This window comes from Anabrus simplex, chromosome 3, assembly GCF_040414725.1.
Source record: "Anabrus simplex isolate iqAnaSimp1 chromosome 3, ASM4041472v1, whole genome shotgun sequence".
NCBI classification, from domain to species: domain Eukaryota; kingdom Metazoa; phylum Arthropoda; class Insecta; order Orthoptera; family Tettigoniidae; genus Anabrus; species Anabrus simplex.
In genome coordinates, this window is record NC_090267.1 from 335,005,214 (window position 1) to 335,033,054 (window position 27,841).

General features: G+C 38.0%; 1 protein-coding gene across 1 annotated transcript in view; it reads left to right on the forward strand.

The window, feature by feature from the left end:
• LOC136866801 (nose resistant to fluoxetine protein 6-like) overlaps positions 1–24,127 on the forward strand; it is a 71,020-nt gene extending 46,893 nt beyond the window's left edge. Inside the window, exons 6-13 of the mRNA XM_067143907.2 lie at positions 449–609; positions 4,706–4,874; positions 11,333–11,526; positions 12,293–12,434; positions 12,509–12,604; positions 15,879–16,068; positions 22,388–22,530; positions 23,996–24,127. Of these exons, the coding sequence (XP_067000008.2) occupies positions 449–609; positions 4,706–4,874; positions 11,333–11,526; positions 12,293–12,434; positions 12,509–12,604; positions 15,879–16,068; positions 22,388–22,530; positions 23,996–24,127 (1,227 nt within the window). The remainder of the gene's footprint in view (positions 1–448; positions 610–4,705; positions 4,875–11,332; positions 11,527–12,292; positions 12,435–12,508; positions 12,605–15,878; positions 16,069–22,387; positions 22,531–23,995) is intronic.
• Positions 24,128–27,841: the final 3,714 nt, after the last annotated feature.

Below are 27,841 nucleotides of genomic sequence, written 5' to 3' on the forward strand. Positions count from 1 at the left end.
ATAGGAAAGGCCTAGGAGTTGGAAGGAAGCGTCTATGGCCTTAATTAAGGTACAGCCCCAGCATTTGCTTGGTGCGAAAATGGCAAACCACGGAAAATCATCTTCAGGGCTGCCGACAGTGGGATTCAAACCTACTATCTCCCGGATGCAAGCTCACAGCTTAACGCCTCTACGCGCACGGCGGTATTGTAATGTTTGTACATGTGTCTTGTGATTAATTCGGATAAGAACTAAGAAAGAATCAGGTGTTTTCTTTGAAAGAGAAGAATTTTTCTAGAACTAAAATGGAAATTTGTGGCCAAATGTGGAATTTGACAGCATGTGTCTTGACAAACCAAAACCACAGCTGTACCAATCTTCCAATCTTATGAACTGATCTCATTCTTGAAGATTTTCTGAAGGAAGAAGAGATCGGGATATAATTATCAATCCTTTTTTTTTTTTGCAGGCATACCAGGATGTTGTTGGAGCTACCATGATGAATGGTCACCCTGTGGTGGACACATTTTTTGTCATCAGTGGTTTCCTATTATGTAGTCATCTACTTCGCGCGCTGAAGGCTGGACGCTCTCTCAGCATACCTCGAATCTACCTAGCACGTTATCTTAGGTGAGCGAACACCAGAGGTTCTTTCAAATTGTAATCTGTTTATACCCAATATTAACTACTAGAACACATGTTACAGAAACTAACCAACCTCTATGTGACAAATCCATTGTTATAATAGTCATTTTTATTGGTGTTAACATTCTACTAACCATCTTTTCTTTTTACAATTTGCTTTCCTATCCCATCGTCGCCATAAGACCTATCTGTGTCGGGGCTACGTAAAGCAAATTTTTGAATTTATATGTCTCTTTCTTTTCCCTAATTCTTCTTTCTTTCTTTCTAATATTCTTTCCACAAATTTGGCCTATATGGGATGTAATTGAGGAGTGTCTGTTTAAAAGGCACTATTTCCACCAAAATGCCTATTGTTCATGGTAAAATGTTTCGTAAAATTTGTTGTACAATTAATTTTATAAAATTTTGGTAAAATCAAGTTGTGTTGCTCATGGTAAAATTATTTTTAAAAATCCGTCGAAGCATCAGGATGGCCATCTATGAACTCACTTCTGAGCTAAGATTTGTATGTGCTGCCATCTATCGATAAACTTTTAAACCAAGAATCAACTGTTCAACTTACAGTGTGTTTGAGAGTATGGCTCCAACAAACAAAGCAAAACGTGCTGCTTTAGCTGCACTTATATGTTGTGTGTGTGTGTTTGAGTCATCAGTCCATAGACTGGTTTGATGCAACTCTCCATGCCACCCTATCCTGTGCTAACCTTTTCATTTCTACGTAACTATTGCATCCTACATCTGCTCTAATCTGCTTGTCATATTCATACCTTGGTCTACCCCTACCGTTCTTACCACCTACACTTCCTTCAAAAACCAACTGAACAAGTCCTGGGTGTCTTAAGATGTGTCCTATCATTCTATCTCTTCTTCTCGTCAAATTTAGCCAAATCGATCTCCTCTCACCAATTCGATTCAGTCTCTCTTCATTCGTGATTCGATCTATCCATCTCACCTTCAGCATTCTTATGTAACACCACATTTCAAAAGCTTCTATTCTCTTTCTTTCTGAGCTAGTTATCGTCCATGTTTCACTTCCATACAATGCCACGCTCCACACGAAAGTCTTCAAAAACATCTTTCTAATTCCGATATCAATGTTTGAAATGAGCAAATTTCTTTTCTTAAGAAAGCTCTTCCTTGCTTGTGCTAGTCTGCATTTTATGTCCTCCTTACTTCTGCCATCGTTAGTTATTTTACTACCCAAGTAACAATATTCATCTACTACCTAGCTATTTTTTTGCTATTTTGTTTTACGTCGCACCGACACAGATATGTCTTATGGCGACGATGGGAGAGGAAAGGCCTAGGAAGTGGAAGGAAGCAGCCGTGGCCTTAATTAAGGTACAGCCCCGGCATTTGCCTGGTGTGAAAATGGAAAACCACGGAAAACCATCTTCAGGACTGCCGACAGTGGGGCTCGAACCCACTATCTCCCGATTACTGGATACTGGCCGCATTTAAGCGACTGCAGCTATCGAGCTCGGTCATCTACTTCCTTTAAGACTTCATTTCCTAATCTAATATTTCCTACATCACCTGCCTTCGTTCGACTGTACTCCATTACTTTTGTTTTGGACTTATTTATTTTCATCTTGTACTCCTTACCCAAGACTTCATCCATACCATTCAGCAACTTCTCGAGATCTTCTGCAGTCTCAGATAAAATAACAATATCATCGGCAAATCTCAAGGTTTTGATTTCCCTCCTTGGACTGTGATTCCCTTTCCAAATTTCTCTTTGATTTCCTTTACTGCCTGTTCTATGTAAACATTGAAAAGGAGAGGGGACAAACTGCAGCCTTGCCTCACTCCTTTCTGGATTGCTGCTTCTTTTTCAAAGCCCTCGATTCTTATCACTGCAGACTGATTTTTATACAGATTGTAGATAATTCTTCGTTCTCGGTATCTGATCCCCATCATCTTCAGAATCATAAATAGCTTGGTCCAATCAACATTATCGAATGCCTTTTCTAGATCTACAAATGCCATGTACGTGGGCTTGTCCTTCTTGATTCGATCCTCGAAGATCAAACGTAAAGTCAGGATTGCTTCATGTGTTCCTACATTTCTTCTGAAGCCAAATTGATCTTCTCCCAACTCAGCTTCAACTTGTTTTTCCATTCTTCTGTAAATAATACGTGTTAAAATTTTGCAGGCATGAGATACTAAACTAATAGTGCGGTAGTTTTCACACCTGTCAGCACCAGCTTTCTTGGGAATAGGTATAACAACATTTTTCCGAAAATCGGATGGGACTTCTCCTGTCTCATACATCTTGCACACTAAATGAAATAACCTTGCCATGCTGGTTTCTCCTAAGGCAGTCAGTAATTCAGAGGGAATGTCATCAATTCCAGGTGCCTTCTTCCTATTGAGGTCACTCACAGCTCTGTCAAACTCTGACCTCAAAATTGGGTCTCCCATTTCATCAGCATCAACAGCATCTTCATGTTCCAGAACCAAATTATCTACATCTTTACCTTGATACAACTGTTGGATATGCTCCTGCCATCTTTCTTCTTTGTCTTCTTTCCCTAGAAGTGGCTTTCCATCTGAGCTCTTAATATTCATACACCTAGATTTCCTTTCTCCAAAGGTTTCCTTGATTTTCCTATATGCAGCATCTACCTTTCCCAGGACCATACAACCTTCGACATCCTTGCACTTCTCCTTCAGCCATTCTTCCTTAGCTACCTTGCACTTTCTATCCACTTAATTCTTTAATCGCCTGTATTCTTTTCTGCCCTCTTCATTTCTAGCATTCTTGTATTTTCGTCGTTCATCAATCAGGTCTAGTATCTCCTGAGTTATCCACTGATTCTTAGTTGATCTTTTCTTCCTTCCTAACATTTCTTCAGCAGCCCTACTGACTTCATTTTTCATGACTCTCCACTCATGCTCTATAGTGTTTGTACAGTGGTAAAAAGGAAGACAAGAAATGCCAGGAAATGCTGGACTCGGGATTGGATCAAAAGAAGAGAAGAAGGTAAGTTAAATGGATTGCTGTCCTTGGTCGAAAATTAGTTGAGGTTAGAAGACCAGCATTCATATAGGGATTCGGCGATTGTGTTTTCTGCCTCTCTTTTTGCATTTCTGTTGTGGTAAAGTGGTGTTTTAACTTCGTACAAACAAGGATATTTCTGGTATTCATCAGTAAAACACTAACGGCTTCCTTAGTCCACCCGGATCCTGCCATTTTAGAAACAAGTGTTTGTTTACAATCGAGCTTCACAATCTTCTCACGACGTAGCGCCAACATCATCGTGATGTCAGCTTTGCTGATTGGTTCGTTTCGTAAAATTAATTTTACGGAATAGAACATGTCCTATTTTATGAAAAGTTTTATCAAATGTTTTATAAAACTAGAATTTGACCATGAGCAACAGAAATTTTATAAAATTAAATTATTGTACAATGAATTTGACAGAAAATTTTACCGTGAGCAACAGGCATAAGGAACTTGAGGTAAGATGCAAGGAAAAATATAATAAAAGGCTCATGCAACGTACCCATTATTGGGTATGGTTCAACATCTTTCTGGTCTGGATTGCTCATGGCATTTGATAATATTCAACTACTATAATGCATGTGGATGAAATACTGAATTTTTTCTTGAAGTGGAAATAGCACATTTTGAACAGACGCTCCTCATTTGTGATTCTTTTCTAATTATGAAGAAAATGATAGCTTCCCTTAAAGTGTTTGTCTAAAATATGGTTTATATAAACACATAAACAGTAACACCTTTCCTCCAGCTCATTGTCTAAAAGGTCAGCATACTCGCCTTTCTTTTTCTCTTCTGGTTAGACTGAAAGGGGCTAGTTGCCAAATTACATTTCCCCGTAATACAATTATTACTGCTACCAGTAATGCCTGTTTAATGATTTTTTGCTTCAATAAGACCAAAAAGGCCATCAACAGACTTCATATAACTAAGATGAAAGAGAATAGCCTGGTTCATGGAAGTGGTCACAAATATGATACACCAGAGACCTACCTGTGAGCTAGTGAGGTCTTATTGGTTGCTTTGCTCTAAACATTTGTGTACTCTTGTAATTGGAGGAATGTTTTAAATGTGCAGACTGACTCCAGCATATGCAGTTGTTATAGCCATGCATGCCTTTGCACTGTATGGGCTATCATCAGGTCCACTTTGGAAGGACAAGGTTGGTCGTGAGAGAGACAACTGCCAGAACAACTGGTGGACTAACCTTCTGTATATCAACAACTACATACACACTGACAGACCAGTAAGTATGTCTTTTTACTCATTCTCAGTTGAAGGAGATCCCTGTTATTGCTGTTTTTTTTTCTTTTTTTTTTTTTAAATGTGGCTGTTGTTGTTGTTGTTGTTGCCATTTCATTTACTTTCACTATACAGTTATTCACCTAAGAGGTTACACCAAAATAAGTTCTAGTCAATTGAAGATATGAATATTCTGTTTCTATATTCTTACTTGGTACTTTTTTTTTCTTTTTTTTTTTTTTTTTGCTAGTTGCTTTACATTGCACCGACACAGAGAGGTCTTATGGTGATGATGGGACGGGAAAGGGCTAGGAGTGGGAAGGAAGCGGCCGTGGCCTTAATTAAGGTACAGCCCCAGCATTTGCCTGGTGTGAAAATAGGAAAGCACGGAAAACCATTTTCAGGGCTGCCGACAGTGAGATTCGAACCTACTATCTCCCGAATACTGGATACGGGCTGCACTTAAGCGACTGCAGCTATCGAGCTCGGTTTACTTGGTACTAAGGGGTTTGCAGAACATTGTTCCATGTTATACCAAAGGATTATTAATAATGGAGATATCAGTACCAACTTTGTTTTTTTAAATGGATCTACAGTAATTTCTGTTACAAACTCAGGCATGTAATTAATTCATATATTGGACAATCACTTTTTGAAATATCAATAATATTTCAATTTGTCATTTTTTGGGGCTGAGAGCAAGTGCTGGTCTTGCTGCATCAGACCATTTGCTGGAGCAAAGTCATGTTGACACACAAGCTGCTTCCTTGTTGAGATCGCAGCCACACAACTGGTACTGTACCTACAAGCATGACTCGTAAATACCAAGTGATGATGTACTCCTTGAGTTTGCAATGCTTTTATGACAGGTGAACTAAAGACTGGAAAGTGTGGTTTGTACTTTCGAAATAAACAGTGTTGGTTACAAAGGAATGTAACTAAAGCTTTGTCTCTGTTTTGAGAATTCAGCACATGAGAGTTGAGGAGAAATGAAAACAACACAGCAAAACTAAACAGTTCCTTTAAAGTAAATTAATAATTTCCAAGATAGACCTTATTGGTAATGGTCCAAGCAGACTGGTTACAGGATCAAATACAGTATTGTCTGTTTAATTTTTATGACTTTAATGCAAGTTAGAGATGCTCTAGGCAAAGAGATTTTCTCTTTGTGTGGTAAAGCCATTATTCTGATTCTCTGCACCAACTTAGGTAATCGTTAGCAGATTGTAGGTGTAACTATCATTAAAAAACAATGGATGAAAATGAATCAGGGGATGTTTGAGAAGGAGATCCTCAATTAGCGAACATCGCACAAAATTTTTCTTTTCTATTATGAACTCAAAATATTGACCATCAGTGACAATGCACATTAGCAGTCTTTTATCAAGGGATGATGGCACAGACTGAACAGGGTGGAAGAATAGCTTGAGCCGAGCATAAGAGAATACTACATCAGTTTCAGGAAGGGAAGAAACTGCACGGAACAAATTTATGGGCTCAAGATAATGGAACGTGCACATAGGAAAGGGAAAACAATGGATAGTCAGACATTGGTCAAGAGAGTTTGTATACTGCTGGAAATGAAGAAAACAAAGATCTTGAGAGAAATATGGGACACCAAAATTCAAAGTGTACAGAAAAGAAGGTGGGATTTGTTGGGCACCTGATGAGGATGGAAGAGAAAGGAAATAACTGGATGAAGGACGTTGGGAAGGATTGGAAGTCAGTTGGCATAATGGAAAAATTCACAGATGGCAGTACAGGATAGGTCCAGCTGCAGGAGACTGGTGGAAAGTCACAAATGAACCGACACTAGGATCAAGATTCAGATCACGAAAGCAGAGAGAAACAGGAAGAGTGAGAGAATGAAGAGGTACTGGGAAGATAAAGCTGAGCTGAATAAGTCACACATGATCATAAGGGGTCGTAATCAACCAAATCAATAAATTTAGTACTTTGACAGTATTTTTCTGATGTCCAACTATCTTAGCAGTCCTGCTGAATAAATACTTCTGCCTTTTATAAATCCTCATGTATACACTCCCCTTGGCCATTTTAATTCCTAGAACCTATTTCTGCCTACCACTTTTCACTAAAATGCATATGACTGCTAATAATGCTTATCATTTTATCCTTAGCTAACTTTTTTGCTAAATTCAATTTCCTAGCAAGTTCCTTTACTCTTCCCTTACTTCCACAACCATTCCTGACTCCATTTCTTTCTACCTGCACCTCCTGCTTAACTCTTTAATTTCTCTGTTTCAGTATAATGGAACTTTCAAAAGTGCATTACCTTTTATTCACACTCCTCTACAATTATTTTAAACCCAACCCTTAGACTGTTTATATTTTTATTTACAATTTTCTTATTATTTTTTAAGAACTCCCTCATGCCTATCTTATTAACCATATGGTACTGCTTAATAGTCCTACTTTTACTACCTTCCTACCTATCACATTTATTTTTAACTACAGCTGAAACAGCTTCGTAATAACTTATACCATCTGTCACTTCAGTTTCTCTATAGAGCTCACCTGGTTTTATCACCACAATGATTAAAATATTCTTCCCTCTAGTTAGTTCCATTGCTTTCTGATTCACCTGTCCTTCCCAGATTAACTTATTCTCCATTTATTGGTTGTGCATTCTGTCATTCTCATTACCTTCCCGGTTAACATCTGGTAAACTAAGATCACCCACTATAATTACATTCCTTTCTGTGTCATTCTCCACATAACATTATATTCTTATTCTTATCAAATAATTCAACATCATCATTGCTTCTTCCAGGTCTGCACACCCCAAAAACATCATGTTGCTAATTTTCTTTAGAGATGAGCTTTACACCTAGAATTTCCTATTTTTCATCCTTAACTTTTACATTGCTTACAAATTCTTCTTTCATCAGTATGAATACTCACCCTTCTTTTGATTCTATCCTTTCTCTATGATAAACACTCCAGTCCTGGGAGAAAATGCCTGCATCCAGAGTATTTCTCAGTCATGATTCAAATCCTGTTACAATACCTGTTAAATATACTGTATACCGGTATCTATTAAATTAATTATATTCCTTTACAATATATCTAAAGTTTAACTCAACTTCCAGCTCCCTGTGCTCTCATTACTGCTCTCTTGTCCACCCCTTTTCCCTGGATATAACTCCCTATAACTTTTCTAAACAAACCCCCTAACTTATACACCCACACTGTTCAAGTGAATGCCATCTGAGCATAGATCCCAATCTCCCACCCATCCATTAAGATCTACAAATATCATTCAGTTTCCCACATACCCACTTCACAGTTTCATTTAAATCCCTGATCACCCTCCATTCTCTATCCCTCCTATGCAGTATCCCACCAATATCAATCACTGCTCCCTTAAACTTCTCTTGTGCCTCATTAACCAAATCCCACACATCCCAAACTATGTTGGTACTTATTCCTGCTCATTTTATATTGTTCTTACCAATGTAAAACAGGTATATGATTGTCACTGAACCACCATTATTATGTAGGCAGGGGCACCACCATGCACAAAGTGGTGACACTGATAAATATGCCAAAAATTCAGCAAATAATATTAAAAAATGTAAAGTTACCTATTCCCACTCTTGGTGACATTCTTTGAGTAGAAATATAGCCTTTCCTCACTATAAATGCTGCTAAGTGCTCCCCACACTACGATACTACCAGAATGTTCAACAATTTTAATGGTATATCTTGGGTTATACTATGAAACATTCATTGGACTTCCTACTTTAACACCTCAGTGAGAAGCAGTTTCATGGCAGCATACCTAGATGGAAATACCAAATTTTTCTGGAGCTGATGCTCAATGGTTCAGATTAGCATATCCTGGAGCAGATTTGTACAATTTTTTTTTTTCTGCAGCTGTAATCCATGAATTGATTACCGGTATCAAATACAGTAGAGACAATACGCGACACTGAGCGAGATATCGAGGGACAGCTATTGGAGCTCACTCTAGCGGATAGACCTGAACAGTACTGATTCTCTCATAAGAGCATGTGTATTTTTGTGTGAAGTTTTTGGTGTTATTTATGCGTTTTCAGTGAGTTGATGTAATTAAATAGTAGCATGTGTCATTCCTTGATATCTCCTCTCAACATGAGGGGAAAGGTATGTTCTGTGTTTGGCTGCAGTAATTACGAAGTAGAGAAAAATGCACGGTCGTTCTTCAGGTTCCCTCGTGACAAGAACATGTAAGTAATATTGTGTTTGCATATATATTCTTCAAGTGACAGAGATTTTTATAGTACTTCGTAATCTTCTGACCTGCTCGACCCATATTTTAACTGGTATAAAATGTAATACGCATATTTTATTCTATAGTGCAGCAGTTAACCTTCAATACCGATGTGTTGTTGGTGTGATCTGTGGGTTTTGAAATGTGACAGAAGCGATTTGGATAAGGTGTACAAGAAAGAAGGGGCATTACGCTTATATAAGAATTATAAGATCTGTTCAGATCATTTCCAGGCCAGCAACTTTAGAAATCGTCAACAATACAGCCAAGGGTATTACATGTTTGCTCTAATTGTACGTAAATATTCCTTAAAGCATCACTATCGACAACATTTTCATACTTTTCTTTCTTTTATCCCTCTTCTCAGATTAAAGCCGGGATCTTATAGATTTTCTTTCTGTTAGTAGGCTTCATATTAAGAGGAAAATTGTCCAGATTTTATTTGTTAATTCATTGCATCATGTGTGTAAGGAATGTGCTGATATTTTTATTGAGAAGTGTCTTAATGTGATGATAAAATGTTTTTTAAATGAGAAAAAAGACAAATCCAACCGTAAAAGTTCAGGCAGGAATGCTAAAGCTAAAAAAGTAATGCATAAATTAAAGTTCAAGCCATTTCACAGCAGCCCATTTCATATCTTGTTTATGTGTCCAATTTCAGTCTTTGAATAATAACCTTTTAAATAATTCTTCAGTCATTTATCCAGAATTGCTTTAGCAACTTCGAAGTTAATATCTCAATAACACTTTCTTTCTGGATGTAATTTATTTATCCATTTCCGTATATACATTTCCATTGTTATTTGAATTTTGCGCGATTTGTTCAGGTCAAGACACTAGGAGCGCCACCGTCGAATTGTCTCCCATTTTAGCAAGGAGAAATCCGTAAGTGTCGCGTATTGTCTCTACTGTATTTGCCGGTATATGTTTTAAAAGGCCAGGTATTTGTCTGCATGTAATTTCCTTTCTACCACCTGAGACTAGTTTTCACTTTGGTGTCATGTCAGGTGGTAGTGATGGTGTTACACTTTGGTGTCATGTCAGGTGGTAGTGATGGTGTTACACTTTGGTGTCATGTTAGGTGGTAGTGATGGTGTTACACTTTTTTAGGTTATAAATAGCCTACAGACAGGTTTCTCAATTTCACCTTTCCTAATCAACATCCCATGGTGGGCGTTTGTTCTCTTCTGACCCTGACATCATCAGATTTGTGAGGCCTGGGGTTTAATTTGCCATTCGTGGCCCTTCTCTTTCTGCTACTTTCATTCTTCAGAGGGTGGGGCTTCTTTCTTTTCTTTAATTGAAAGTGTTTAGAGAGAATGACTATCAGTGTATCTCTTTTGAAAGTGATAACTGCCAGGCTGAGTAGCCTGGGTTGGCAGGTTTGATCCTGGTTTAGTCCAGTAGTATACAAAGAAGCTCAAATACATCTGCATTACAGTGGCATAGTTGGAGGGGGGGAGATACTGAGGGTTAGACCACCTATGGAAATTTTACAAAAAGAAAATAAACACAAACTGATAATATAGAATAAACAAAATAAACATTCAGAGACATAATTGTAGAACCAACAGATCTCTTGAATCAATTTTCTAAGAAGTCTCAAAAGTTGGACTTCGTATTGAAAACTGAACATACCATTCGCTGAAAAACTGTTGACCTTGATTGTATTGTTAATGTTCTGTATTTTATTGTAAGATTTTATAGTGTACTGTAATCTGAATATCAACATAATTCACTTGTATCAGTGTCCTTGTAATGACAAGTCTTGCATGTTCGCACTACGCATGCGCAAGCACCTTCGTTGTGTTCTATATTTTGTAACTATAACCTTCCCCCTCCCCCCTTCCCCTATCGACCAATCCTGGCTACACTACTGCTGCATTATGTCAATAGACTTAGTGGCACTTAAAAGAACTTTTCAAGGACAAAATTTCACAGTAGGATGCAAAACTATTATTTTTAGAAACAGTAACCATCACCATCACAATCACCTGCTTTGTTTCTTCTGATTCAGTCTCCTTGTCTTGGAAATATTCTTTTATTCTGTTATATCAATTTTAGGCTCCAGCTCTTATTATTCAACCTGGTAGAAGCCAGTGGTAATGGTAAGATGTTTTACAAAGTGTGTTGTTCTATAACGATTGTTACAGGTATCGTATCTTGAGTGTAAATTATATCTGTTTTAGTGCATTGACCCCTCCTGGTACCTGGCATGTGACACTCAGCTCTTCATGCTGACTCCGCTGGTGGCTTTACTACTTGTGAAGTCTCGAAGAGTTGCAGCTTGGGTGCTGGGTAGTCTCCTGGCTGTATCTGTTGCCATCCCTGCACTTATCACCTATATACAGGGCCTAGACCCTACCATCATACCTGATCCAGAGTGAGTATTAGTTAAGATATGCAGTTAATTTCTAAGTCACTGTAAAAACTTTATGGGTGTATTGTGTAGGTAAAAAAGTGTTATATTCAACTTTTTCTGAAATGACTTTCTTTTTTCAAAGTAATTTGTTAAGAAGGAAGCCATACCTTCCAGCGTAGACTCAGTTAAATCTATCCCAATTCATGGTACGGAAGGTATAATGATGTTGATGTCATTAAAAGTGCTGTATAGTGTCTGGTTCACACATACAATATCAGCTGCTACAGCTTTTCAGTCTGTCAAACACACAAGTTCAATATAAATACTGTATAGTGTACCAAGGAAGCAATGGCTAAAATCTATTCCACAACATGTTTATTTGAGATTCATACTTGTGTCTTATAGAATTGCCTTGTACTGCCAGGAGATTATTTCAGGAAACATTCCGTGGTTGATAACTTTATTTTTTATTTTGCAAAGATGTTGAATGTAATAACCAGAAAGAATGTCCCTATAGATCACCTTCCTATTCAAAGGCAGAAATTTATCACACCACCGGAAGGGAAAATTTTCCATGGACAAGGTTATCCATTAGCAGCTGATATTGTATGTGCGAACTAGATGCTAAACAGCTCTTTCAGTGATATCAACATCATTATACTTTCTGTACCTTGAATTGGGACAGTTTTCTCATAAACCACTCAGCCTAGTTTCAATTCAATTGTTTAATTTATATGTTGTCTGTTATTGTACAATGTATTTTTAAATATTTTTTTCTTATCTTCAGGACCCTGGGTCACTCGATGGAAGACCCCACCTACCTCGCAACGTATCTCCCTGCTTACTGTCGAGCTGGTCCCTACATTGTTGGTATGGTGCTTGCTTATTGGCTGTACAGCATGAAAGGAAATAAACCAACTCTACCAAAGGTAAATAAGAATCAGTTTTTTTTTAAACATCATGTCTTGTTATACTTGAATTACTCAAATTTTCATTTTCACAGAGAAAGTTTCTCATCTTCTCACGAGAAGATATAACTGTTTTACAAATGCTGGAAGATCTGAATAAATGCTTCCATTACACAGGCTGTAACAATAAGGTACGGTCAAACTTTCAGGACACATTCCTCACACGTATAAGAAGAAAGTATATTATGTGGACACGGGTCCGGAAACGCTTTATTTCCACGTTAGAACTCATTGTCGATGTATCGATGCTATAAGAGTCGAAGGTTCGCCATTGTCACCTGCACATTATAATATTGCAATGGACTCTATTCTGAATGAACTCTCAGAGGAGTCAATAGCTAGGGAATATGGGTTTCCACTCATAGAAAGTTTGAAGCCTCTCACGGTATTGGATTTGCCAAAGACACTGTTGTTGGTAAGACAAAGTTTTTGCACTAGACCTGACTGAGACAGCAATGAGAAGATTCAGAGAGAGATAGGCTTCATCAATATGTCTAAATCAGTGTCTATTAACATATCTATAGGTCAGCTTACTGATGGCCAAATGCCTGTCTTAAAAAAAAAAAAAAAGAAACAAAACACACACACACACACACGCGCACGCGCGCGCGCGCGCGCGGAAGTTCAAAAGTCTAGGACTTTTCCAATCACAGTGGGAAGCCATCCTGCAACAGATTAGTGTCCTAGTTACCCTACAAATAAATGGCAACCCTTACATTTTGGGAAGTAGGAATCTCTCTGAGGAGAGTAACAAATGCCTACAAAACCTGCACATTTCACCTTGCGTCAGCTTATTAAATTCCAAGAAAGGTGTTTTGGATTCCAAGAAAATAAGACAATTACTGAGAGATCAGGAATTCTAAAACTGGTGTCAGCTTCCTCAAAAGGGAAAAGAGGTTATCTTATTTAAAGAAAACCTTTCAGCAAACAGTTGGAGAACACATCATGATGGCCTGTCTTGCAGTGACTGGCGTGATGCTCTAAAGATGACCATGAAAATATCAGCCGTTTGAGCCATGCAAGGCAGGTCGCAGGACAACAACTGTTGTCGGCATTGCCACAATGAGAAAGCCGTTTGAGCCATGCAAGGCAGGTCGCAGGACAACAACTGTTGTCGGCACTGTCACAATGAGAAAGAAACCCTTTCTCATGAATAGGGATACTGTTCCTTTGGCGAAACCTTTCATCTTGCTAGACACCATGTCATACGAAGCTCCATCGCTCAGTCATTGTGAGACGCTGGTTACACAGTGCACAAAAAGGTCCATGGATTGTCGGAGAATGGCAGTACCAGTAGGATCAATATGGTAGCCTTTAAAATAACAACAATGGGTATATTATTAATCCTACAGTTCGGTCTGAATCGCACGCTAACCACCCCAGTGAAGTACACGAGGTAAAGAAAGACACCTACAAACCAATTATCCCCTTCTACAGACATGAATTCGAACTGGATAACATCGAGGTTATAGGCCTCATGATCGGTGCAAGAGGAACAATTCCTAAGTTCTTTGAAGATTCCCACTCAAGATTCAAACTATCAGAGTCGTCGTCAAAAAAAGGTCCTCCAAACCTTGAAAGGCTCCTTCCGTACTAAGAATTCGTTTATATAGTCATAAATGTATTTAGTATACTTTGTCCTCATGGGCACCCTCCTGATGAGGGAAGTGTTTCTCTCTCTGAATAAATGTATATATACATATAGTAAATACACAGGAAGTGAATGTATCAGCATACCACATGAAACTCTTTCCTACAAGAAATGTTCAAAATGCCATCCATTAGCATTGATAGATGCGTCAACTCGCCATCGCATTGAATCCTGGACACACTGACGTATCCCTGGAGTATTGTGTATTGCAATAATATGCTCCATCATCAATCTATTTTGCCTAAAGCACTGACATTTTTAAATATTCCAGACTTCACTACCGCTATACTTTGTGTCGTGACTGTCTGAGGTTTATGAGAAAAATGTTTTCCCTTCTATGTATTAAAAATTATTAAAGATATAGTTTAAAAAAAAATAATTATGTAGTCACAAGCAAAGTTCATCTACACCAGTATAGTGGTCTTTGTTTCAGAGGACCTCTGTTTCGATTTTCAGCTGGGCCAAGGATTGTAGCTGGAATTTTAAAAATTCCCTTGGTTGGGAACTCAGTGCTAGTGTTTTACTAAATACATACCCCTTCATTCAAATGAAACTAGGGTAACCAAATCAAGGATCAGAAAAATAGGGGGCACTTTTCTTGAATAATCCAATCAAGTGATTTCATAAAGTCGGTGACATGTTAAAACATAATTCTCCCAAGTGCAGAAAAAAATTGTTAATACCACAAATAAGTAATTCTACAACAATTTAAACAATATCTTATTCACATAATAACTGGAACATTATTTACCAAGCTATTAAGATGTGGATGGCAGGAAAACTATTTCAGCCAAGTTAGTCACATTCTTGAATTCATGTACTGAATATACTGTACGTCCTTCAAAACCTTAATGTTTTGCAACAGAATTTCATGTAATTCATTACCAGGAACATTTTGAAAATGAGTTTTTAAAATGATAATGTCTTTGGTTTTCATGAGATACTTGCCTGATAAATAAAAGAATAAACTAAATAGTTAATGTAAATTGGCAACAGTGTGATGCACAATTGGAATTTCAGATTTTAGATGTTGTAAATATTATTTTTATCTCCAGTCAATGTAGACAAGGTCCTGTTAAGTTTTTGTTGGGATAATGGGACAGGCACTAAAACAAGCAACAATCCTGTTAAAAAAGGATGTCTGGTCACCCTAAACACAACACACCACATTAGGAACCACCTTGGAAATAGTGAATACATCCCTCCACGTAGGCTTGACTTCAGGAAAGCCATCCAGCCATAAAACTGGACTTAATCAGTATGTCGTACCAATCCCAAGTAATTGGGAAAAAAGACTAGGAAAACAAGCATTTATCTAGAGTAGAGGTACAATATTCTAAAATATGCCAAACCAGGTGAAGGTAACCTTCGTAGGTAAGGATACAAAGTACGCAATCAGAGTAGAATGCTACCAAAGCATAAAAACTAGAACAATAATATTATTCTTTCAGCTGTAAGTAATGTCTTTGACAGAGTTAAGTTACTCCTCCTCTTAACCAGTTTGTTACATACCTGCATTTTGTTTTTCATTCACAGTCTGTTCTAGTAAATGTAATCGAGTTAATACAAGAGTCAGCCAAGAGTAAATGTTCTTTACTATCTTTAGATGTTGAGAACATAGGATAAATCAAGGTTTGATTTAGGCCTTGTTAAACAAGAATTTTGGTATATTTTAAAGAGGGTAATTATCCAAAACATGTTTGTCCCTATTTAGTTAGCTACTACTATACTGTGTTTTGTGCTTGTTCTTCTAGCATATTCTTTACCTAGGTTGGCCTCTGATGCTCTTCGTACAGTTTGCTGTCACTGCCTGTGGCTATTTTTTCTACCAATACAGTGGGAGTATTACTCCTTTAATGTCTGCTACCTATGCTGGACTTCATCGCCCTCTGTTCTCAGTGGGAATTGCCTTCATCATGATGGTCTGTACTACAGGAAATGGAGGCGAGTATTTAAGGCTGACATCTTTTCTATTACTTAACCAGGTCATTTATTCCCATGAGAGCTTGGTTCATTTTAGGATTCCTTACAAGTAAAAGATTACAAAAGTGTTGTAGATTACTAATGTGCATTAAACATACAGCAGAGATTGCTGGATGAAGAAAGCACACGTGTAGTTTTATGTAGCTGTTGATGTCATGATCATAGCCATGGGACTTCCAATATAACATGGGAATTGAGCCACAGGAATATGAGTTTTTATTTTAAAAATTGAACATACATTGGCAGGGTTTCCAACAGTGGCCATCTTGATGAGAAGCCAATGAATATGCCACTTGGCTATCATGTCCTGTAGTGTGGGATGAAAATTCAGTCGTATAGTATAATGACAAATATTATTATTATTATTATTATTATTATTATTATTATTATTATTATACTGCATCTGTAAATGAATGTGTTAATTAAACATTTCAAAATTTCAATTCAAAGGAAAATAAATTTAAATATCTATTTTGGAGACTGTTATCTGCAATGTTAATGTCTTCTAACCAAGTCATCAATCATTACAATTTTTTTCAAAATTAAATAGAATTTAATTTTGCCTTTGAAGGAAAAGAAAGAAAGAAAGAAAGAAAGAAAGAAAGAAAGAAAGAAAGAAAGAAAGAAAGAAATTGGTTTTATGTCACACCAACACAGACAAGTCTCATGCCAACGATGGGACAGGAAAGGACTAGGAGTGGGAAGAAAGTGGCTGTGGCCTTAATTAAGGTACAGCCTCAGCATTTGCCTGGTGTAAAAATGAGAAACCATGAAAACCATCTTGAGGGCTACCGACAATGGGGTTCGAACCCACTATCTCCCGGATGCAAGCTCACAGCTGCGTGCCCCTAACTGCATGGCCAACTAGCCGAGTAAAGAAAGAAAAGAAAAGCCCACTCAGTTCAATGGGGTTCAAGTCAAAGCTTTCAGCACACTAGTACAGCTCATCCACTTGATTTTCTCCAGACCAGGATGCAATGGCCCTTGCTTTGTGGACAGGAGCATTATCATGCTGATATGGAAAAGGTATGATTGCAAACTGTTGCTGCAGTGTAGGAAGCATTTTACTGTCTAAAATGTTTTCATAAACACCTGCATTCATTGTGCCATCAATCAGAATTAATGGTCTGAGCCCAAACCAGGAAAAACATCTGCAGACCATCACACCACCTCTACCAAATTTCACTGCTGCCACAATGTACTTGGATACCTTTTGCAGGCATTCACCAGGTCCCCACATGGCTTTCTGCAGGCCATAGCATATACCACGAATCATCACTCTATAAAACCTACCACTGATCCACAGACTAATGATGGCGGGCTGAGTGGCTCAGACGGTTAAGGCGCTGGCCTTCTAACCCCAACTTGGCAGGTTCGATCCTGACTCAGTCCGGTGGTATTTGAAGGTGCTCAAATACGACAGCCCCGTGTCGGTAGATTTACTGACACATAAAAGAAATCCTGCGGGACTAAATTCTGGCACCTCGGCGTCTCCGAAGACCTTAAAAAGTAATTAGTGGGACCTAAAGCAAATAACATTATTATTGTTCATGTGACCAGTGGCTTCTGGGCAGCAGCGCAACCCTGTTGCCTCTTGATGGATCGTTCTGTCATTGACTTCTCTCCCTGACCTGCAATGGAAGTTCTTTGCAATAGCTAACAAGGATGTCTGATGATTAGTTCGTACAGTATGCTTTAGAGTTCAGCAGTCCCCTTTAGTTAATTTCTTAGGCCCACTAGAGTAGTGATGGTGTTCAGTGCTTCCCTGATGTTTCCATTTCATAATGATATCACTAACTGCAGACCTAGGCTCATGTAAATCCTGTGAAATTCCACTAAGAGAAAACACATCTATGATGTTGACACATTGTGCCTGCACTTGTGTATTCTTGGATGCATAGCCGGATGTCACACAGAGTGCATTGAGTGGGATGTCTAGACACACTGAGTCGGTGTATAGAACTGGGAAGGATGACCAGTACCTCACCCACGTGGCCTCATCTGCTATGCTCAACAAGGGCCTTGTGGAGGGATGGGAAGATTGGAAAGGATAGACAAGGAAGAAGGAGGGAAGCGGCCGTGGCTGTAAGTTAGGTTCCGTCCCAGCATTTGTCTGGAGGAGAAGCGAGAAGTCATGGAAAACCACTTCGAGGATGGCTAAGGTGGGAATGAACCCACCTCTATTCAGTTGACCTTCTGAGGCTGAGTGGACCCTGTTCCAACCCTCATACCACTTTTCAAATTTCATGGCAGAGCTGAGAATCGAACCCGGTCTTCCGGGGGTGGCAGCTAATCACATTAACCACTACACCACAGAGGCAGACTTTTATGTAAATGACTTGATCACTTATTTGTTCCCTTCGATTACTTACGTTAACCAATTGGGATCTTTCTCTACATTTAAGTAATTTAATAGATATATACTTACCACATATTGTAATAGGAGTTGAATCATGGCTGAGAAATGATATAATGGATGCAGAAATATTCTCACGGAACTGGATTGTGTATCATAGAGATAGGATAGGAATGGTAGGAGGGGGAGTATTCATTCTGGTGAAAGAAGAATTTGTAAGCTACGAAAACGTTAAGGATGAAAAACATGAAATTCTGGATGTAAGGCTCATCTCTAAAGATAATAGGCAACTTGATGTCTTTGGAGTATACAGACTGGGAAAGGGTAGCGCTGATGCTGATTCAGAATTATTTGATAAGATAATCAGCTATGTGGGAAACGATAAGGAAAGGTACGTGATTGTAGCGGGTGATCTCAATTTACCAAATGTCAATTGGGAAGGTAATGTGAACGACAGGAAGCATGAACAACAAATGGCAAATAAGTTAATATGGGAAGGGCACCTGATTCAGAAAGTGATGGAACCAACTAGAGGAAAGAATATTTTGGATGTGGTGCTGATAAAACCAGATGAGCTCTACAGAGAAACCGAAGTAATAGATGGTATTAGTGATCACGAAGCTGTTTTTGTCGTAGTTAAAAATAAATGTGAAAGAAAGGAAGGTATTAAAATTAGGACCATTAGGCAGTACCATATGGCTGATAAAACAGGCATGAGGGAGTTTTTAAAAAGTAACTATGATCGCTGGAAAATGGTAAATAAAAATGTAAACAGACTCTGGGATGGGTTTAAAGCAATTGTTGAGGAATTTTTTTTTTTTTTTTTTTGCTAGGGGCTTTACGTCGCACTGACACAGATAAGTCTTATGGCGACGATGGGATAGGAAAGGCCTAGGAGTTGGAAGGAAGCGGCCGTGGCCTTAATTAAGGTACAGCCCCAGCATTTGCCTGGTGTGAAAATGGGAAACCACAGAAAACCATCTTCAGGGCTGCCGATAGTGGGATTCGAACCTACTATCTCCCGGATGCAAGCTCACAGCAGCGCGCCTCTACGCGCACGGCCAACTCGCCCGGTGTTGAGGAATGTGAACATAGGTTTGTACCTTTAAAGGTGGTAAGGAATGGTAAAGATCCACTATATTATAACAGAGAAGTAAAGAGACTAAGAAGGAAGTGCAGTTTGGAATGAAATAGAGTTAGAAATGCTTATGGAAGTAAGGAGAAATTGAAGGAACTTACTAGGAAATTGAATCTAGCAAAGAAGTCAGCTAAGGATAACATAATGGCAAGCATAATTGGTGGTCATACAAATTTTAGTGAAAAATGGAAGGGTATGTATAGGTACTTTAAGGCAGAAACAGGTTCAAAGAAGGACATTCCAGGAATCATTAATGAACAAGGGGAGTGTGTATGCGAGGATCTTCAAAAGGCAGAGGTATTCAGTCAGCAGTATGTAAAGATTGTTGGTTACAAGGATGATGTCCAGATAGGGGATGTGACTAATACTAAAGAAGTATTAAAATTTACCTATGATAATGACATTTACAGTAAGATACAAAAGTTGAAAACTAGAAAAGCAGCTGGAATTGATAAGATTTCTGGGGATCATATCTGAAATACTTATTTGATTATTGTTTGGTTGAAGGAGCTATACCAAATGAATGGGAGAGTTGCTATAGTAGCCCCTGTGTATAAAGGAAAGGGTGATAGACATAAAGCTGAAAATTACAGGCCAGTCAGTTTGACATGCATTACGTGTAAGCTTTGGGGAAGCATTCTTTCTGATTATATTAGAAATGTTTGCAAAATTAATAACTGGTTTGACAAAAGGCAGTTTGGGTTTAGGAAAGGTTATTCCACTGAAGCTCAGCTTGTAGGATTTTGGCAAGATATAGCAGATATCCTGGATTCAGGAAGCCAAATGGACTGTATTGCAATTGATCTATCTAAGGCATTTGATAGGGTAGATCATGGAAGACTACTGGCAAAAATGAGTGCTATTGGACTAGAAAAAAGAGTGAATGAATGGGTGGCTACATTTCTAGAAAATAGAACTCAGAGAATTAGAGTAGGCAAAGCTTTATCTGACCCTGTAATAATTAAGAGAGGAATTCCTCAAGGCAGTATTATTGGACCTTTATGTTTTCTTTTATATATATCAATGACATGTGTTAAGAAGTGGAATCAGATAAGGCTGTTTGCAGATTATGTTATTCTGTACAGAGTAATAAATAAGTTACAAGATTGTGAGTGGCTGCAGGGTGACCTCGATAGTGTAGTGAGATGGACGGTGGGCAATGGTATGATGATAAACAGGGTTAAAAGTCAGGTTGTGAGTTTCACAAATAGGAAAAGTCCTCTCAGTTCTAATTACTGTGTTGATGGGATGAAAGTTCCTGTTGGGGACCATTGTAAGTACCTAGGTGTTAATATACGAAATATACTAAAAGACCTTCATTGAGGTAATCACATAAATATGATTGTTAATAAAGGGTACAGATCTCTGCACATGGTTATGAGGGTATTTAGGGGTTGTAGTAAAGATGTAAAGGAGAGGGCATACAAGTCTCTGGTAAGACCCCAACTAGAGTATGGTTCCAGTGTATGGGACCCTCACCAGGATTACTTGATTCAAGAACTGGAAAAAATCCAAAGAAAAGCAGCTCGATTTGTTCTGGGTGATTTCCGACAAAAGAGTAGTGTTACAAAAATGTTACAAAGTTTGGGCTGGGAAGACTTGGGAGAAAGGAGACGAGCTGCTCGACTAAGTGGTATGTGGTAATTCTAAATTCCCATGGAGGGAATTCGATATTTTTCCACCAATAGAGCATATCAAAAATCAGATCAAAAATTAGATGTTGTCTTTTCAGGCGTTTGCTCTATTAACCAGCATTTCGTCTTAGGTCTGACACTAGACTCGTCAGAGTGGGATGTGTCAGACCCTACCCACTGATGCTGGGGTGTATGCAGGTGAACTTATCAGAAGCCTCGTATGTGGCACAGTCTGATAACTGCATACGGGAGATGAAACTCCACAATGGAATTAATGCCCGCCTAGCAATTCCAAATGGTAATTCTAAATTCCCATGGAGGGAATTAGATATTTTTCCACGAATAGAGCATATCAAAAATCAGATCAAAAATTAGATGTTGGCTTTTCAGGCGTTTGCTCTAAAAAAAAAAAAAAAAAAAAAAAAAAATCTAATTCCCTCCATGGGAATTTAGAATTACCATTTGGAATTGCTAGGCGGGCATTAATTCCATTGTGGAGTTTCATCTCCCGTATGCAGTTATCAGACTGTGCCACATAAGAGGCTTCTGATAAGTTCACCTGCATACACCCCAGCATCAGTGGGTAGGGTCTGACACATCCCACTCTGACGAGTCTAGTGTCAGACCTAAGACGAAATGCTGGTTAATAGAGCAAACGCCTGAAAAGCCAACATCTAATTTTTGATCTGATTTTTAAGTGGTATGTTCCGAGCTGTCAGTGGAGAGATGGCGTGGGAAGACATCAGTAGACGAATAAGTTTGAATGGTGTCTTTAAAAGTAGGAAAGATCACAATATGAAGATAAAGTTGGAATTGAAGAGGACAATATTCGTTTAAAGGAAGGGGAGTTAGGGATTGGAATAACTTACCAAGGGAAATGTTCAATAATTTGCCAATTTCTTTGCGATCATTTAAGAAAAGGCTAGGAAAACAACAGATAGGGAATCTGCCACCTGGGCGACTGCCCTAAATGCAGATCAATAGTGACTGATTGATTGTCTTTAACCCACCTATATTTATTTCCCATATCCATCATAGTCACCTAATTTTAAATGGTTCATGAAAAAATTACAATTAGCGCTATCTATGTCATTGCTTATAATTTTCATCCGGGTGAATGGTGTTTGAATGCAATATTCAACTTTGTTACAGGTTTTGTCAACAAGATATTGTCATATCCACCACTAGTTCCTCTCAGTCGACTGTCTTATTGTATTTTCCTGGTACATCCCATGGTACAAATGCTCCATTTTGGAGGTTTACGAGCTCCAGCAGATATAGCATACGTCTCTCTGGTATGTACTTTCAGCTGTTACTTTAGACCTTGCATTAAGCTTTTTTTTTTAAATTATCATAAATTATCATGGTTAATCGATAACCAGAACTTTTTGTATCATTTAATAACTACATAAAAGTACCAATTATTTTCTTCTATGTTATCATCCATTATGTTATGACGATAAAAATGACAAAATTACTGACTTTGTTCTTTCAGTCTTCAGGTTGTGATTGTAGATTATGCAGTTCTAATTTTACAGTTCAATACAAAATTTTTACTTACAAAAATAGAGAAAGCATAATTCAAAGAAATAGCAATTTAATTGCAAATAAGATTTTGTTAATTTGTTATGGATTCCTAAACTAGGATTTATTCCATTTCTTTTGGCAAAATAATTAGCAGTTATATTGATATTAACAAAGAAGATCCAATATAGAGTACTCTGAATGCAAGAAGTTCACAACAGATGTCATGTATGTGTTAGGACAGTTTAACCAAAAATAGTGTCCTTTAAAACAAGTTGAGTGCTACACTTTGAGGAAGAGAAAAAAAAAAGAACCCCACACACAAAAAAATTACAATTTCTTAAGATTTTAGATTTTGACTGCTGGTCTGAAGACTCCCAGCAAAAAGTATTTTGATCCTTGGCTAATGCTGGATGTCAATGCTGAAGAAAGAAAAAAAACACTAACAAGCCTCTAAAATTTGTTTCTAATATTGTAGTAGAATTAGAATAGAAATAGCCTAGAACATCCCACATAGGGCAATGACCTCTTTCAGCTGTTAACAAGTGACTAGTTTGGACAATCCTGCATAGGCATTCTGGGAGATTTTAATCTATCTTTCTTATAACGTTCTTGACTAGGTCTCTCTGTCCTTTTTTTTTTATTTTTCTGGTTTGCTTTTGTTGACCTCTGTTTTCTGAAAATCACCCTCAACTCATCTGACTCCCTTGTGGCCTCGCCTTCTATCTTCCCACTTCTCTTTGCTCAATCCTTGGGTGTGTCTGTGTATCCATCTGTTGAAATCTCTCCCTACTACTGTATATATCCAGCTCACTTCCATTTAAGATAATTCGTTGAAGTCACCATAACCTGAATTCCCATCCTTTTCCTCACTTCCATCTGCCTTATTGTGCTTCTAGGTAATGCCCAAGATTTTGCACTTCATTTTTCTCTGGTAGATCTTCAATGCATCTCAAGTCTGTTTGTGCTAAGGACCATATCAGTGAGTCATGCAAAATAACTAGAAGGATGCACATATTTATGAATTTTCCTATTAATTTTAAGTTGTAATTTTCATCTGTCACTATGAATTTAGACTATGCTTCTGTTATACACCATTGTACCACCTTAGCATATATCTGTTTAAACCATTATGTTCCAAAGGAAATTTACTTTGCTGAGATAAAGTATAAAATATTTCACTACTATTTGAAGAAATATACTGTACTGTACATAGTGAATCTTCTGTTGTTGTAGGTATGGCTGAGTATTGGTGATTTAGTGTTATCCACTGCCTGTGCTCTCATCCTGTACCTGACTATTGAGCAACCTCTGGAGGAGTTAGGAAGGATTTTGCTCCCCAAGAACAACAGTAAATCTGAACACTAATTGCTTTATACCAAATTAACACATCATGCCAGGAGACCAAGAAAATCTGACACATCAGTAGTTGAAGCCATATTCATTACATGAATAGCTATCAGCATATTGTATTTCTGAAAGGATTTCTCCTCTTGAGAGATGACAATACCTGAAGGTTGTACATATTTTATAGCCTTTTGAATGTCTGTCTGATAAATAAGAGAAATGATTAGGTATACTGTATTTATAATCTGTAGAGGCTGCTCATAAAGGTTACACAACTACAGGAAAATCACAAAGACCAATGATGACACTATATTGAGGCATACAAGGCAAGATGAAGAGCGAGGTAGTTTGTCATTGCTTTGCTCACTGGGCTAGAAAGTGCTATTGCAGTACAATTGGCCTTATGAGTAGAATGTTTCATAACATCCAGACAAACTACCGTAGTTATGTTCCAAACGTTATTACAGTGAACCACCCAACAGAAATAGACAGGAATATGTTATATACACAACGAAATATTACATAACCTTGAATTTCTAAAGAGTTGAAAATGCTGGACACCTTGACATTCAAAAAAAAGAATTGTTAGTTTCTCTACATGGTATAATACAAACCTGCAGACTCCCCTGATTCAGGCAGAACACACTGTATTTTTTTGCATTGCTTTCCAACCTCCTAATCAGTCATTGTTTCTCCTGATTATCTCAAGTCTATGACTGCAGAACTTGAAATATGTTTTGAAACTCCTGTCATTCCAGGATGTTGCTTCAATGGCTGAAGGTCCTTCTCTTACTGGTCGCTATGATAGGTTGAATATGTGTCTCTTATTGGCTGCCATAAGGCTGGGAGTCCTGTTCTCACTGGTGGCTTTAAAATGAAAAGTGAATATTGCGATGCCCAAATCTGGTAGTGCTTTTTTTCTTCCATGTGTTGCACCATGCTTTCTTTCTTGCGGTGGTTGTGTTTGTGGTGTTCAAGATGTTGTTCAGTGTGGCTTGAATGAGTTCAGTTGTGATCAGCTGTTAGTATCACTTTTTAAAACAAAACTGCATTAAGTGTTTGTTCATGTGATGGAGCCAGATACAGTGATACTTTTTATGTAAAGTTGGTTTAATTTACTGTATTGGTTATCATTACGATAAGGCATGTTATGTTTTATTGTAGCAAAGAAATATAATTGTGTTTTCCTGAAAACATTTTCAGAACAGTTTCCATGTATTAATGAATTCAGGAAAGGTTCGTATTTTGTATTCATTGTCGGTGTGATATTTTGGCATCCATGGTAGGAAAAGCGATGTGTCCCCGATTTTTTATTTTAAAGGTTGGCTGATATGGGGCACTGACAAACTCAGACAACTGGGGAACCTGTTCTTTCTGAGCACTCATCCACTATCAACTTCTCCTTCTACCTATTTCCTCATCAAGCAGGTGAAGAGGGATGGAAACATTTAGATGAAAAGTAGAAAGGGGAGAATATATTTTAAATATCTCCCACTTCCAGGCAGAGTTCCCTTAAGGATCAACATGATCACTTTTGCTTCTTCCCGTTCAACATAGTACCATATATTACTAATTCACACTGTCTACCATATATTCTTGGTACTCAATTCCAGCTTGAATTAGAAGCTTAAGCAATCTGAGACAATTTAAAATGAAGTGTCTCAAGTGATAGCTACAATAAACCATAGAAAGCAGATTTCACAAATATAATTCCTAATAGCAAAACCTTACAAAAACTGTACATTTTTAGTAAATTAAGTTTAATAATAATAATAATAATAATAATAATAATAATAATAATAATAATAATAACAACAATAATAAGCCTGGACGTAAACTAAGCGGAACCAAAGTAAGATACAAGCAGCTGAAGTGAGGTTCTTGAGGAGCATACAGGGAAAGACAAGACGAGATAGAATATGAAATGAGGAAATACGGAAGAAGCGTGGGAGTGTGTAAACTTCAAGAAGAGATTGATATAGCAAAGCTAAAATGGTTTGGACACATGATGAGAATACCAGGAGAGAGAATACCAGAGAGAACATTCATGGATACAGAGACTGGAAAGAGGCCTAGGGGACATCCTAGAATGAGATGGAGGAGCTCTGTTGTGGACTGTATTGCAAATAGAGGAGTCAATAGCAGTAAAGTACTAGAAGAGGAATGGTGGAAAGATCGAGTAATGTGGAGGGCTTTGGTACACTACCCTACCCAGAGAGAATCTGGAAAAGGGAATGGATGAAGAAGATGATGATGATGATGATCATAATAATAATAATAAATAATAATAATAATCATAATAATAATAATAATACTCCCATAACATTACAGCCAGCACGATGAATCCTCTTGGGTGTTATTCTTGTTTTTCTAGACTTGGGTCACTATTTCATCAGATAGTTTCTCACTTGTTCCCATGCAGGCTGAGTGAACCTTGAGCCTTCCCTCGGGGCCACATAAAAATCCCTGACCTGAGCAGGAATCAAACCCAGGATTTAGGCTCCCCTTTTTTCTACTCATAATTGTAATTTTTACATGTATTTTATAGTGATCTAAGTGTTATATTTGTGTTCCTGAGAGACTGAAGAGCTTGTAAGTTTGTTCTCTACTCCTAAACTGTGGGATTGGCCAATCATCATCATCATCATCTTCATCTTCTTCAAGGTTAATTTCCATCATGGAGTCATATTTCTCATTTTGAGTTTCCTATTTCAAGTGTTGTTGTATACTGCATGTCAAACACCACCTGATGTTCCACACCTAGGATAATTTTCTCTGCCCACAACCATGTTTCTCTTCTGTCTTACCTTCTATGATCAGTTGTATCAGGCTGTATTTGGCATTTCAGAAGATGCGACTGAAATAGGCTGCTTTCCTATGTTTTGCAATGGTCAAGACTTTGCATAATTTCCCAGTGAATATTCTGCAATACATTAACAGCTCAAAGGCCAGTGGTTGGTTTATTGAGGGTCCACTGTGTTAAATACTCGGCATGCCTGGTGACCATGATCGTTAAGGTGCTGAAGTTTAAACGATCTGACACCAAGGTTAGCCGGTTTGAGTCCCGTTGGTCGAAAATATTTTCACTATCAGAATGTTGGCCAGCAGTGTAGGGGAGGTGGTGGTATACAATTTCTAATCACTAGATTGTGTGCCAAAAGCCTGGATTCAATTACAAACCTCTCCGCAGTGCTCATATGGAGTGAGGGCATATGACGCTGTTGATGTTGATTCATCTGTCGGATGGGGACATTAAGCCTTGAGCAGACCCCTTGGTGCTATTCGACAGGAGTAGGCTATGTGCCGGCACTGGGTTTCACCCTCTCCCTACTATCATATATCACGTCATTCATTTCATCTCATTAACTCCTCTGATGAGGTTGATGTCAGGAAGGGCATCTGGTCATAAAAACCTGCCACGACAGATTCATCTCACCTCATGCCCGATCCCGTAGGGAAACGGGACAAAGGTTGGACAAACAAACTGTGTTAAATACTCGGTGTCCATCCTTCGACATAATACTTCATGATATGATAAAGAGTTTTGTATTGGAGGTCATAATCAATGAATCAATGAATCAATCAATCAATCAATCAATCAATCAATCAATCTAGTGTTCTCCAATTTTGACAGCGAGTATTGTTACTTATTATATGATGAAATTAAAGGCATAATCAAAATGCTTCAAATTTTTTTAAAAGAATGCCATGCACTGTAAATCACAGAGACTTATC